Source organism: Callospermophilus lateralis, chromosome 4, assembly GCF_048772815.1.
Source record: "Callospermophilus lateralis isolate mCalLat2 chromosome 4, mCalLat2.hap1, whole genome shotgun sequence".
Classification (NCBI taxonomy): Eukaryota; Metazoa; Chordata; class Mammalia; order Rodentia; family Sciuridae; genus Callospermophilus; species Callospermophilus lateralis.
This window is the reverse complement of record NC_135308.1, coordinates 131,380,835-131,396,738: the sequence shown is the minus strand read 5'-3', so window position 1 is coordinate 131,396,738 and position 15,904 is coordinate 131,380,835. Positions and strand designations below refer to the sequence as shown.

The 15,904-nt window shown below is 36.0% G+C and overlaps 1 protein-coding gene across 9 annotated transcripts in view; it reads left to right on the top strand.

Annotated features, from left to right (window-relative positions):
• Positions 1-4,141: 4,141 nt before the first annotated feature.
• Ppfia2 (PPFI scaffold protein A2) overlaps positions 4,142-15,904 on the top strand; it is a 448,465-nt gene continuing 436,702 nt past the window's right edge. For 8 of the 9 annotated variants that reach the window (XM_076853164.1, XM_076853162.1, XM_076853160.1 and 5 more), the window contains exon 1: positions 8,408-8,656. In XM_076853164.1, the coding sequence (XP_076709279.1) occupies positions 8,408-8,656 (249 nt within the window). Of the gene's footprint in view, positions 4,167-8,405; positions 8,657-15,904 lie in introns of those variants that run through there. The other variant, XM_076853182.1, reaches the window with a different exon arrangement.

Here is a 15,904-nt window from a genome sequence, read left to right as displayed (position 1 = left end):
TCATTATGATATAATATACAAGCACTGAATATCATTTTACTCCAAATCAATCCCCAGTACTTCCCCTTTTCCTCCCCTTCTCCCTCTCTTTGATCCACTTTCTCTACTCTACTGATCTTTCTTTATGTATGGCTTTATTTTAATTGGCATTTTATAGATCATAAATAAAGGTAAAATTTGCTGTGGTGTATTTATATACATACGTTGCACACTTTGGTCAATTTCATTTCACCATCCTTCTCTTTTCCAGTCTCTCTTCCTTCCCCCTCAATCCCTTTCCTCTGCTCTATTGATTCCCCTTCTGTTTTCATGGGATTAAGTCCTGCCCCTTTGTTCCTTATTTTGATCTAACTTCCCCATATGAAAGAAAACATTCAACCCTTAACTTTCCAGGGTAACATAGAGTGAAACAGGGTGATATTGAGAGTAACCTGTCTATTTCAACTAGTTATCACATGCATTCTATTTGAATCAAAATTATCCTTGTACTTAAAATATTAATTATTGATATTGACAAAACTCTTGTTATTTTCATGACTTAGTCTTAATTAGCTACTTCATTTAGATAATTAAGTGTGTGATCTGACTAAATTATGTCTTCACTTATAAATCCATACTTAATTTAAATAAAAACAGATGCTTTAATTATGCATTATTTTTAAATTATCAATATATCATGTGATGGTCAGAATGTGTAGAGTTGGAAGAATTGGCCACTGTAATACAAATGGAACTAATTGTATGACATACTAGATTTAAAGTAATATACAGACAAAAAAATCATAGGGTAATAAAATGTGCAGAAGAAGCATTAGTAGATATGGCCACTGTAATGTTATATGCCTCTATAGAAAAATTCTTTTATTGAAATTAGGCAGTAAGATTAACAGTGAAAAATGTGGCTTCTACTACCCTTGACTAAGTCTAGTTGAATATTTAGGAGATAAGCATGTTTCATCTTAATCATTGGTCATCAAAACCAGTCAGACTGGATTATAACCTTTGCATAAAAATTGTGTTCATATTTGTAGAAAAGACTTTTCACCTTGACCAAAAAATATTTTGCAGCTCTTTCTTGCTGGCTGTTTCTTTTTTCCCCAAGTTTCCCCAGATTTATCTAAGCAGTTGTCAAAATAGCATGTTAGACTAGCAAAGTTAGCATCTCATGGGAATTTACTAGAAATGGAAATCTTTGGACCACACCGTAGATCTAATGAATCAGTAACTCTGGGGATGAGCTGAGCAGAATGTGTCATAGTAAGTCATTCTGCATATACTCTTTTATGCTAAATTTGAGGGTCATAAAACTAGAAGAATTAGTATAAGTGATATCTATTCTTTTCTCATGTGAATTGGTTCACCTGCAAAATTGCTTCCTTAAAGTGCCTTTCTTAATCTAGATAGGAAATGTTGTTTACACTCTTTACAATGGTTTAAGAGATGAGAATTTACAGTTTCTAAACTTAGAGTGATCATTATCTTCTTACCAAAATATTCTTCATATTTTTTATTCTGTGGAAAAGTCCTGCCTTCCATTATTAAATTTTTCTTTTTGTGATATCAGCTCTGGGTAGAAGAATTTGATCTATTTTGTGTCAACTGAATATGGGGATTATGATTTCAATTAAAACTTTCATTTAATAAGGAAATGGAAGTCGGGAAATCAAAACTCTTAGAAAGGTTAAAAACATCTGACCAAGTCTGTATTTGACAAAATTTAATTGCCAAAGAAATAAAAATCAAGGTTTATAAGGAAGGAATTCTTGTACAGAAAAACATGATAGCTGTCTTCAAAAATATAAAAGTCTCTGATATATGTAGGATATTTTAAATATTATGTGGTATTCCATAGGGTGAAAGTTGTAAGAGTCCTGATATATAATTAATATGATAAGAGTATAATAACATTAGGTCTGTCTGAAAAGAGACTGGGTTGCTTTGTGGAATGAGTTTCCTGTGGTTAAGAGTGTTTAAGCTACATGAAACAGCGGTTTGTTTGGGTGGTCTAAACCCTTTGCTAAAAAGAGGCACTATCTGGGACTTGCTAGAAATGCAAAATCTTCGGGTGGAACACAATCTAATGAACCAGAATCTACAAGTTCACAAGATCTATGGGGGACCCATATGCACACTATAATTGAGAAATTATAGTGACATATAACAATGACAGTGACATATAACAATCCAGTGACATATAACAATCCTAATATTTTTGTACTAAATTCTTATGTTGTGAATCAAAATTTGAATAACAATCTAGAAGAGAAGAGGGTAAATTCATGAGTTTGACCTCACATTCCACTGTAAGAATCACCAACTGGATTAAGCACTACCCCCAGAAAGAAAGACACTGTTTCTTCAATACTGTGCTTGAGTCAGTGAGTACTATTCCTTTGTTAACTTAGGACTCTTTGCTTTACACAAAAGTAAATGACACCTTATGAGTTTCTTGCACTAACCCTACATTATACTCGGTGTTCAATCCTTTTCCCAATTTCCTCATGCATGTCCTCTTTACTTTCACCAACGCCAGGACTTGTGAGTCTCCTTCGCTGAATGGGTTTCCTTTCTGCTTGGAGTAGGTACTGGTTTTGTCTCCTGCTACCTCCTTATCCCTGAAGGTCTATATGAATGAACAAGCAGCAGCGCGGGGGTGAGGGGAGTAGGTAAAGGGGTGAATAGGTACAGGGGTAACTGGAGCGTGATAGAGAGACCAGTCTCTATTTTCATCGACAAGGCAGTGAATGGAGAAAAGCCTGAGAGGTAATGAGAAGTGACAGATGCCGCCACACCCTAGATTGACTCAGGTCCCTACAACCAGGACTACAGTGCCCTGGCCAGGGGGGCGGGGAGGTACTTAAAGCCAAGCACTGAAGGCCAGAGCCAGAAGGTGCCCAAGTCAATTTCCATCCCCAACAGCGCGTGCTGACGCCTCCCAAGCTTTCCTACGGAGACCATTGTGTGGGAGAAGCCCAGGCGGGGGAAAGCGTACCCTCTTCCCACTTCTGCCCATCTCTGGCCCTCGCGATCGCCAGGGGCACCGGAACCAGCGGGAGCCTCAGCAGCCCCGGAGCTGCTTTGGGGGAGACGAGTGTATCCGCGAGCGCGTGTGCGTGAGGAGGAGAGCAAAGACGTGATTACTTCAGAATTTATTTAAGGGCCGGTGGAAACCACTGCAGCAGCTTCCAGGGGAAGCCCTTGTTCCAGAGGAAGAGGAGGTGGAGGCTGCCAAGGAGGAGGAGGGGAGGAGACAGAGAAGGAGGCGTAGCAGCAGCTACCGCACGAGGCAAGTGAGGAGAGAAGATGCTGTAGCATCCTCACCGGTTCCCAGCAGGTTGGTTCTGTCAGCCCACGGGTGCAAGCAGAGAGGCTTGCTGAGGGGCTGGAAGGAGAAAAATGGGTGTGGGAGGGCCGATCGCTTCCCTTTTCAGAGAAGAAGCGCTTCCTTTAAGTGAAACAAGACACCCTAGCGCAGAAATAGGCTGGGCGCCAGAAGGAGACCTGTCCGGCTTCTCGCATCCCTGGGGGACTCGCTTCCCTTTAACTGTCAAACTCCCAGCGTTAGCCATTAACTCTGGAGGGGCTCCAGGTGAGGGACTGGGTGGAGAACTTCCCTTCCAGAGACTCCTCACGCCTTTCCCCCAAAGTTTATGTTTGGAGGGACACTTCCTCACACCCCAGGTGGCCCGGACTGGAGAGGGAAGCAGCGCCCGCTTGGTTAAGTTTCCAAAAAAGTCAACCTCAGTCTCCCAGTTCGGGGCTCCCCGCCCCAGGGCTCCAGCTGCACGCGGGGAAGCTGCGGCTGCTCTAGCAAAGGGGCCGCTGCTGCTTTAAGAACCGCCTCCCCCTCTCCTCTCTTTGACAATGGTCTGAACCGAGCTCTGCTTCCCAAAGCAAAATTTGTAATATGCCATTTTTCCGATGGACGCTTCTCCTTTTGGCTGCTGACGGAGCCGCGGGAAGATGCCGAGCTGCTGCCACGCCACCGAGTCGGGGCACGTTCCGGGAGAGTGCTGGGGCTCGCGTGTGTCTAAGCTGCCTTTCTCCTCTGGTTGCTAGGGAAATGGTCCAGGAGTGCTGGGTGTGAGCCTCCCCTCTCGTCAAGCCGGAGACTGCGGTTGTCATTGATCCATTGAAGAAGCAGGACCCGAAATTACAGACATTAGGTACAGAAACTGTATTTGAGTTCCACGGTTTCCCTTCGCTTGATTTATTTATTTATTTATTTATTTTTAACCACGTCCCCAGCCCCACCCCGCCCCCAGGGAAGATGAGATGCAAATTCCTCCTTGTGGATTACTGATTACTGTTAGGTAGCTTTTGCTTTCTATCCCTTCTCTCCATCTCCGATTTCTCTGCCTCCTGCCCAGCTTGTTCTCGCTCACTGATGGGCAGGATGAACAATTTTTAGTGTGGAAATCATGAAGTCAACTTCTTCAGGGCGGTGGGGGGTGTGGCTGAAATATAACTGTCCAGCAGTGTGGGGTGAGCTGGCTCTTTGGCCACTGTAAAGGCAAGGGGGCAAAGAAAGTGAAAATGCTTCCATTAGAGATGATAATGATATTTCTCCGGGAGGATGGGGGATTTCAAAGAGTTAAATAGAAGGAGGAATATTCATGTAATGTAATCAGACAATGGCTAGCATTTCTCTTACTGAATTACTCTTGTGGGTTAACGGAGGTGGAGCAGGGATGGTTCTTAAGACTAAATTTTTTTGCAGAGGAAACTCACTATAGAGAATAATGTTATCTTTGCCTGTAGTAGGATCTAAATCCTAGAGATATGAATTAAGTAAAGTTATTCATTCACAGGGAGAAAAAAAACCCTTTGGAACACTCTTGCATCTGACTAGGTACTGCTTGGATGACATATATTGCTAAGGAACACATCAAATTTTGAAATGCCTTGAGTAAAAACTCCAGCAGATATTCAAAACTTTTATTTTGAAATCAGAGATTTAGAAGACAGTCAAGGTTATGCACTAAGAGTATAGGAGTTGGTTTTCCTGGCATAAAATTATTCGAGCTAAATTTAAGCACAGGGATAATTAAACCAACTAGGCTTATTATTATTTTTTCTTTCACAACAAAATTAAATATTTCTAAGTAGGTCTTGAAATGTTCAGTAATTTAATGATCAAGTCATAAATATCTAGATGAGGTTAATATAATTGATATATCAAGTTGACTTTAAGGAGAGAGAAAGTGATGAAAAAAACAAATATTCAAGTATATTGTATATATGCCCTTTCTGGGTTTTCAGAAAATAAGCTGTATTTGCACTTTTTTGATACTGAAAATGACTGTCAAAGTTAAAAGTGGAATATCTGAGTGAAATACAGAAGCCATTGAATGACCATAATCTTTTGGGCCATGCAAGTTGTTTTACATGTCATCCTTTCTCCAAAAGATTTTGTACAGATTTTAATAGCTTTTAATACTGAAAAAGTACATTTAAGAAATGGTATACTATATTTCAATGATTATTTAAATATTTTGCAATTGTTATTAGACAGAATCTAGTTCTAATGCAATAACTAAGTTAGCTCATAAGAATGGCTTTATTTTTTGTAGACTTTTTTTTCTTTGCTTCTTGATTAAAAAAAAAAAACAAACTTTGGATCTTTATATTTAGGTTAACTAAAGAAAAAGCAACATGTATTCATTTATTTTCTAAATAACTTTTGCACACTTTGATTTTTATAAATTGAATTTGAAGAGTTCAAAAGTATCCACTAGAATTAAACCTTTAGGCCTAGAAGCAAAAAGAGTCACAAAGGTAAAAAATTATTTCTGCAAAGATGAATGTTGGTCATTTTTTAATGAAAATAAGTATTTGGATTTGTAAATAGCCCTTTATATATTTTCCTGCGTTGTTTCAGTGAGGTAACCTATTGGATACATAAAATAGGATTTTTAAAAAAGCTTAGATTATTATTGCTACTTTATGGAAGAGAAAACTGAAGTTTTGAGAGATTAAGTGACTTGCTCTGGTTTACATGTTTCAGGAGTAGAATGGAATCAAATTCTTTTGCATGTAGATTTGATAGACTTTCTAAGTCCCCCAGCAGCTTCTCATAATAACATCTTTTGACTGACTAAATCAAAGACTACCTTTTATGCTGATCTAAGAACCTAAAATCTATGAATGTCTAATATCCCATGGTACCACAAGAGGTTGTGTAGAATTAGGAAATTACATTCAGGTGAAAATTGTTCTGGGGGCAATCACGACAGTTATATTTTCCCTTGAAATTTAAAGTTTTTCTAAGTAATCCAAAGTGGAGAGGGGCTTATAGTTTACTTTTAAGAAGGATTCGACATAAAATAATGACTTAAGAATGCTAAGGTTAAAATTTAAACTCTATTAGTGTTTTGGCACAAATTGTCACAGTACTATCATTTCTTTTCCCATACTTTGTTTCAACCTTAAACGTTAAACATAGGATTCTCAGAATGACACAACTGTACAGTGTGTTGATTTCACACATGGCATGTGAACTAATTGTTCTAAATAAGCACACATGTTAGAATTTTATTGATTTTGTTTTCTAATTCCTTGTCAATTATGTAAAGATTGTTTATAGCAGTTAAAATTTTTTCCATCTTTGTTATAGTTTTTGAATGAAAATCAAATTGATGAAAATGCAAATTGTTTGTGTTTTTTGTATTAAGTTGCTAACTAAAGGAGTAAACGTATGAGTGAGTGAGTGAGCGACTGTAAATTTGTTCTATATGTAAAATCTGTATTTATTTTAGCTCAGTGTTTTGAGTAATGAGCAAAATTTTAAGGCATTTTGAAGTATCCTAAAATTTGCCAATTTCTTAATATTTTACCTAAGTTATCGGTCACAAAAATGATTTCCTTTTTAAAAATATTCTCTTGGTTCTCAGTGGTCCCTAAGTCATTCACAAATAACCAAACTCTTCTAATCAATAACCCAATTCATATGAAGAATTATATAAAAGTAATTAACTACTGAATTGTAAATATTGATATTTTATTTGAGAATATCACCAGAAATGTTTTCCCCCAGCATATGAATATGTAGTCAGAAAAATAAATTAACCTTGCATCATAAAACCAAAGAATGCTCCAGGATCAACAGCCAAACCAGCCTTTCTCCACATCAGCCTTCTGCAAAACCAAGCCCTCTAATTAATAGCTCCTGGCCTTTGTACAAAAACTGAAATTGAGATGAGTTGGACTTTTTTTTTAAACAGATGATAGAGGATAAAAGACAAAATGTGATGACTTTTATTTTTTAAGATGCAACAGAATAGGACAATTTTGCATTTCCTTTTCTGTGTGGTCTATTTTAAATTAAATTAATAAATGATTTAAAAATATTTCAAACAGTTCATTTATTTCATGACTGGGAGCTTGTGATTATCAGCCGAGATGTGATGTTACTATATTAGCTAATGTAATTTACCACATCTGTTTTGTGGAATATTTGCAAGTGTTCGTTTGTATTGCTTGGGTGGAAACCAGACAATGCAACTAACAGGAAACAAAGGAATATTAAGTGTAATTAGTAGTATAATAATCAAAACAGATTTATGCACTCAGCCTATTTCATAAAGTTTATGTGTAATACAGTCAGTGTCACCTATTAGCTCAGCATAGACTTCTGTTAAGAATTCAGGAGGAAAGCACATAAAAATAATAAAATGAAAGTTGTAAGGTCAAAAAGATTTAAAGTAGTTGATGTGAGAACATCTGTTGAAAAGATGAGGAAAAAGCTGCTCATTATATAAAATTAATACTCAAATATTTTGGATTTTCTAAATGAAAGGTGAATATTGATTCACTCAATTACCTAAGTCATTCAAAAAATCATTACTTTCTGTTCATTAAGTGCCAGACACTGTGCTTTCTGTTGACAATATAATAACAAATAACATAGAGGTACTCACTGTAAAAGATTTGTAAACTTGCAGGAAGTGAAAGGTGATGACATATAATTGAAATAACATGTTTCTGTAAATTGAATTAGAGTGGGATAAATCGAGAAAATGAAAACAGAGGAAGAGGGGAAACCAAGATGTATTTTGTTGGTGGGACATTGCGAAAGAGAAAGTAGGGGCTAGGAATATAGCTCAGTTGGTAGAGAGCTTGCCTTGCATGTACAAGGCCCTGGGTTCAATCCCCAGCACCACACACACACACACACACACACACACACCAAAAAAAAAAAAAAAAAAAAGCATGTGGATTGGAGGAAATGAATGGATCCTATTTCACTGACTGCACAACATTTAGCTTGGTTTGGAGTTGGGGCAATGAGTAGGGGGAAGGAAAGGTAGTGAAGCTAATGAGCTGCCAAGAGTATAGTGTGATGATAACCAGGAGGCATTATTGGAATCACTTCTTTACCAAGATTCCCCTTTACTTTCTTTAAGCAATGATGTGTGAAGTGATGCCCACGATTAATGAGGACACCCCAATGAGCCAAAGGGGGTCCCAAAGCAGTGGCTCGGACTCAGACTCCCATTTTGAGCAGCTGATGGTGAATATGCTAGATGAAAGAGATCGTCTGCTGGACACCCTCCGCGAGACCCAGGAAAGCCTCTCACTTGCTCAGCAAAGGCTTCAGGATGTCATCTATGACAGAGACTCGCTCCAGAGACAGCTAAATTCAGCCCTGCCACAGGTATGCTTATAGTGCCATTTGTCCTTCCTGTTGGAATTGAAAATGGGATAGGGTTTCTAAAAGATTTGCTTTATTCCTATTCTTACTTTTCCACTTATTATATATAAAATGATTTTTTGGGGAGGAAATATTTAAGAATAAAGAATTAATTTATATGAAACCTTGCATCAAACAAAATCATGGAATATTGATGAGGAGGGGATGTGTGAAACTTGAGTTCCCATCTGGTCTCTTTCTTGACAATCTTATCTGTTTGTTTTGGTAGAGGTACAAAACCACTTGTTGATTAGTTTTTAATTGCCTGATCGTGAAGACAGTTTTATCTTTCTTGCATTTTAAACACAATTGTGATGTTTAGAAATATCTATTTTTAATTTTTAGTAATGTGGTCTTTCTTGGTAGTATTTTTCAAGTCTACTGTTGAATTATTGTTTTATCTGTCTTTCTTTTAAAATGCCTAATACCTGCTGTATTAGAATTATTGATATATTGCCTTTTCCTTTCAAAAAAATCTTCAACTGGGGGGTTGAGGCTGAAGCCCAATGGTAGAGTGCTGGTCTAACATGCACAAGGCTGGGCTTGATCTCTACTCCCACCAAAACAAACAACAACAACAACAACAACAGAAAACTTCAACTACTTTTTTCTTATTTTAAAAAGATTTTGAAAATTGAGAAAAGACAAAATTCATTATTTACACAAATTTAATATTGTTACATTGTTATTTTTAAATATGTTTCTGTCAGTCTTTTTATTTTATAGAAAAAAACTAAGAAATTTTGGTGGTTGAAAACTTATCTATATGCAGAGTTAATGATAAGGGTCAATTTATTTACTGAAGAATTGTATAATTTTGCTTCTTTTAGGTATGAGGAAAAATAGGATGTCGTTCAGATTTTTAATAGTCACCACCACTACAATTTTTTTCCAATTACATGTTTGATTTGCCTTCTACTTAAAAGACAATATAGTGAACATTAAAGAGTTGACTGTTCTCCATGAATTTATGATACTAGCACATGTCTTTTCAGAAATATTGAAAACTATACAATTAAAGTTGATTAATTTCTAAACCCTGCTATATTAGTAACTTGCAGTGTTATATTGAGATATTTATGACTCTCAGATTAGAAAGGATACCAAAACCCCTCTGTCTCACCATACTTGGAATAACTAAGACCCATGTGAATAACTCCTTTTTCAGTCCTTAACATTTTCGGTTCATTTTTTTGTGTGTGTGTGTTGAGATGAAGTAATGTTTCAAATAACTCTCACCTGTTGAAAAGACTGGTTTATTTAATCACACAGAATGTATTAATTTGTTTCAAAAGGCAATTATCCAACCTTCTCCAAGAATGAAATTTTCAAGGTACAAATTTTAGTCTTTGCAATTGTTCTTTATAAGGGAATTTCTAGAACTATCAGCATCATGCTCCTAACTCTAGGAGTTTTGAATTGGATATTGTTATTGTTAAAGTGGGGTCCTGTTACCAATCACACTATTCTTCATCTTCTGTGTCAAGGATAAAATGGTAGTCATTTGTCTTTTGGATACAGTGTTTCATTAAAGAAACCTACAATTGTATATTTGGCACAAGTTCAATATAACTTCAATATGTACTGGGGTAGCAATCAACTAACATTTTTAGTCAAATTGCATAAATTCTGTAGAGTATTCCCATTTCCCCCACACTCTCTTGGAAGTCAATAATTCAATCTCATTTGTAAGATTCAGCATATATCCTTCCTGCCTTTGTCTTTCTATATTTTACTTAAGCCTAAATTTAAAAAAAAATTTAGTTGTTGATGGACCTTTATTTTATTTGCTTATTTATATGTGGTGCTGGGAATAGAACACAGTGCCTCACACATACAAGGCAAGCGCTCTATCATTGAGCTACAACTTCAGCCCCATAAACCTAATTTTTTGACTTCAGTCCCAACCCTGTTGGGATTCTAAGAATAATTTGAGTTTTTAAATTTTTGCCCCTTTCATAAAAAATGTGACGATTTCATAAGTTTGTTATAAAAATGAAGTATTAAGACAGGATGCTTTGGGGGGAAAAAAGGAAAAAAAACTGAAAAATATTTTCACAAAGAACTACCTTGTGTGACTCAATGTTTACTCAAAATTACAAGAATGAAAACTATCCTATCTACTCAGCTGAATTAAATATTTAGATTATAATGCCATCTATAATGTAATTTTTGATTTTTTATATTAATACACACTTTGTTATTTAAACTACTTGTAAGTTGTGTTTTGGAGTTCCGAATTTTCCTCATTTCTGCATGTATATAAATGTATATTATGAAATTTTCCCCAGAAGGGTTATGGGAAAACATATTTATATACACTTATTTCTGAAGAGAATCCTTTGAATATTTCTACTTCATGGGAAAAATAGACACAAGAAATAGTCTCATGTTAGCACAGATCTGGTTTTGCCATTAATGAAGTTTGCTATATACGTACAGATAAAATATAGTTCTCAGAGTATATGAGTTTTAGAATTGTACGTTAGAGATTTTAGCTTTGATATTTAGATGGCTATGATTCCAATATAGTTTACATATACTTTGTCACATAATTTTCAACATTGATTTGTATTCTACTACTATAAATATTCCTAGAAATCCACAGGTCCTTAAAGACAGTGATGACCCTATCACTTTTTAAAACACCAAAATATTTAGTAACCTAATTTGTACCATGAGGGATATATTTTCTGCAAGTAATCAAGAAATATTCCTCATTCATTGGTACCTTTGAATGCTGTATAATATTTTGCAAGCAATACACCTGAACTGTTCGGTGGCATTATAGTTTACACTTAACTGAAGGAAAAATGACTACTATATATTTGGGGTTTGAGGCAGAAACATATAAAATTGAAATCTAGTAGAGTAGCATTAAAAAGAAAACAATTTTAGCAAACAGAAATGAAAGCAGAGACAAAATTTTTAAATAGCCCGTTAAATGTTTGCTGATGTTAGTGATTTGGAGCTCTGCTTTAAGTTACTTCCTGTCCTGTTATTCCTTTATGAAGAAAGACACCAATAATTTTAACAATCCTCAGCATGCAAGTTGTTTTGTAGCCAGTGTTCAATGTTTCTTTATGTGTTTGGATGTCTCTGTGTTTAAGAGCAATGGTCATTCCACATCTCCAGGCCCAATGTTTCTAAGCTATACACTCCATTATTCATCTTTTAAATGTGCAGATACATTTTAATGGTTCACAGACCCTCACGTTCAATGTGCCCCCAATTCTGCCATCCTGTGCCTTCCACTTTCCACTGTCTTTGCCCTAATTCCCTACCCATTTACCTGAGATTCCTTAACCTCTTAAATAATTGTCACATCCCTCAATTCTTTGCTATTCCTTCAGCATCTGGCCTTGAACCTCTTTTTTCTTTTTTTACTTATTTATGTATTTACTTTCGGTACCAGGGATTGAATGCAGGGGGACTTGACCGACCATTGAACCACATCCCAGGCTTATGTTGTGTTTTATTTAGAGACAGGATCTCACTGAGTTGCTTAGCACCTCACTTTTGCTGAGGCTGGCTTTGAACTCCAGAGCCTCCTGCCTCAGTCTCTGGAGCTGCTGGAATTACAGGTGTGAGCCACCACCACAATGCTGACCTAGCCTTAAACTTCTTTACTCCATCTCTTAACCCTCCCCTTTTGTAAATATGACACATTGTGTGCTGAAGAGTACTGTTTGTAGTACCCCATAGACTCCAGGCTGTGCCAGTCTTCTCCCTTCATGAATATTCATCTCTGTGTCTATGATGTTCCTCCCCAGTGCCTTTGTTTAGCTAGTTTCTCATCCTAGCTAAGATTTGATCTTCCCCAGGAATTATTTTTCTGAATCCCAATTTCATTCCTGTCTTACCTACCCCTATCATTCATCACATTTAATTAAATTATCTGCTTATGTACCTGTTCTCAGCCTAAACTCTAAATTCCTGGAGAACAGGATCATATCTCAGTCATCCATAACCCTCGGCACCTCAAGAGTACCAGGCCCATAGTGAGGGCTTTTCAGGTAAAAATGGAACTAAATATATGCATTGTGATATAGAAACACATATAAAACTAGAAATAGAAAGGTTTAGTTTATATTGTTCCTCTATCACATGTCACCTACCTGAGTCAGGACTTCTGATATCCATGCTACAAAAAGGGCTTAATACTAATACCTCACAGGGCGGTTTATGATGATTCAAAAAAATGATAAAAGTAATATTTAATTAATTTATAAAGCATTAAACATTAAATGCTTGCATTTATTTTATCCAGAATATCAAAAGATTAACTTATTCCTACATCTATATATTATAAAGCGTTATGATAATTTACATGAATATTGAAAAAATAAATGACTTAGTCACTTTTGAAAATAGCAAATATTTGTCAGTTATTAACATACTTGTTAGAAATATTTATAGGAGAGATAAGGGGCCTGTGTTTCCTATTGCAAAATCTTCATATATAAAATTTTAACAATTCTTTCTGTCACTTTGTTTAGTATATATTGAGGGTCTCCTGTGTATGACTGAATGGTTTACACCTGATTAGAAAGGAATGGGGAAAAGTAGCATAGTGTGACTCCAAGAAAGCATAGAAAATAGAGTTACTTAAAAAATGTAGGTGAATTGGAAGATTATAGAAGTACTGAAAGTATCTGGCCTATGAAAGTGATATGATTAATTGCAGAAGGCTTATGTGGGAAGTGGTATTAGAGAGGTATTTTTTTTAATATTGGAAAAGATCAGCAAATATTCTATGTAAGGAAGTAAAGCTATGCAGACAGAAACTTGCTGAAGGACACAGGGGAACTGACATTCAAACTATGCTATGTTTGAGGCTAGGCTTGAGGTCCCAAACTGAACAAAGAAGAATGAGTAGTCTTATTTTGTTTTAAAGACTAAATAGGAACTACATAGGGAAAATAACCAAAAGATTTGCTTGATGGAAGGTTGTACTATAAAAATGAGGTTTTCTATAGCAGGATGAGAGTGCGAGCTATTCATATGTAGAGAGAGAGATAAGGATAGGATTTGGCATATAGGATAATCTGTAAAATTTTGAATGAATTGGTGACCATATAAGATTTTTATGAAGAAACATTATTCTGTTGTTTTGATTTTGGATGGATTATGTAATATTCACATATTAGTTATCTGGTGTTTAAATAATACTATGTAACAAACAACACAAAAATCTCAGTGACTTATAAAAATATGGATTTGTGGAAGTTGGCTGATCAACCTGAATTGGCTCATCTTGGCTGAGCTAACTTCTGCCACTGACTACCACAAGGTTGGCTTTTATCAGCTCTATGTCATCTGCGTTTTGTCTGCTTCCGGATGGTTTTGGCTGGCCTGATTAGGGCCACTCAGCTCTATGCCTTGTGTTTAGTCCAGCAATAAGTTAGTGTGGCAGGTTCTTATATGGTCAAGGCAGAGGAGGAAGAGCAAAGAAGAAGTAAGGAAGTGTTTTTTAAGCTTCTATTTGAGTTCTTTTTAGCAAGTCCCCCTGACCAAGCCCAGAGATAGTGTGGAAAACAATTCAAAATTCCATGTTAAAGGGTATAGACACATAGGTACGGGGGTGGGGGGTGGGGGGAGGAGGGAGGGTGGTGTGAAGCAGCAGGACCTTCTTGCAATGGAACTACCACAGATGAAACCAGAGACTGTTGAGTCATTATTGTGTTAGGGAAAACTTATGATGATAATAATTTTGTTGTAAAGAATGGAGGTTTGAAAGAGGAAGTTGAACCAGGGAGCTAGAAAACAAAATAGAAATATAAGGGATATTGAAGAGAAAGAAGCAGGGACTAATAATCTACAGAATGGCTCAAGGCTTTGGACTTGAGTTAGAAGATGGGTATTTGCAATGGAGTTCTTTTACTTGTTGGCTGAGAAATCAGTGGTAAGTTCTTTGAATTTCTGGAAACTCTAATTTCCTTAATTGGAAAGAGGGGATACTGTCTACTCTTAGGATTGGATGCAAGAATGTGTGTGTGTGTGTGTGTGTGTGTGTGTGTGTGTTGGGCTGGGGTTGTGGCTCAGTGGTAGAGCACTTGCCTAGTACAGGTGAGGCACTGGGTTCTATCCTCAGCACCACATAAAAATAAATAAATAAAGGTATTGTGTCCATCTACAACTAAAAAATTTTTAAAAAATTAATGTTTCAAAAACTATTTTAAATGTAAGTTGAGATGTGCCCATGTATACTTTGATGAGGGTTTAAAGGAGGCTGCTTGAGGAGAGGAATATGTTTATCTTTTCATATTTTAAAATGCAAACTATTTAGGTGAAATTGACAAAGAGTGACAGATTCTACGTTAAAGTTTTACTCTTTAGGCAAAGAGCCTGAGTCTCTCTCTGGCTTGCTACTTGCAGCTCAATAACCTTGATTAAATATTTGATTCAAATAGTGATAGAAACTGCCTCATAGGAACATTATGAGAAATAAATGAGTTAGAAAATATCCAATGATCAGTTCAATGTCTCACAGATAATATAGATAGCATATGCTGGATAAATGCTAAATGTAACTATTGTTATAGTTGTTATTACCATATTTTATCATCATTATTTCTAGCCAACCTTAACTGTACAATTTTATTGGTAATAATGAGTATTAGCACATATTGAGAGTGACAAAAGCCCATGCTCTCCTCAATCTTTATCAGATTTTGGAAGTTTTTCAATTTATCTTTTTTATTTTAAAAAAAACTTTATTTAAAAAAAAAACATTTCTTCTAAATGTTTTCCAAATTCTCCACTTCCAGATTGGGAAGTCTCTCATATCCTTTTCAAAATGTTTACCATCACCAATGACCAATGGATAATTGCAGTAGGTTTAATTTGACACAACAATTACTCCTTTCTACTAAAAAAAAAAAGAAAAAGAAAAAAAAATCCCTATCTTTTTAACTCTCATGACACCCCCCTGTTGTGGTTCTTAAATCATTCCAACTTTTTACTCTGAATTCTTTCCTGTGGGAAACTCCTCATCTAGCTAATCCTTAAATGTTAAATAGTAAAGCTAAGACTAATCATATCTGAACACTCTCACTATGCCAACCAATGTTTATGTATTCATCTAGATGTTAAAATGGGAGCATTTCTCTGTGTTTGAGGTAAAACTAAATCAGTGAGGTGCACAGCCTCATTTTCAGGCTATACTTAAACATAGTCCAACTAGTAAATCTAGCATTATATCAAACACCA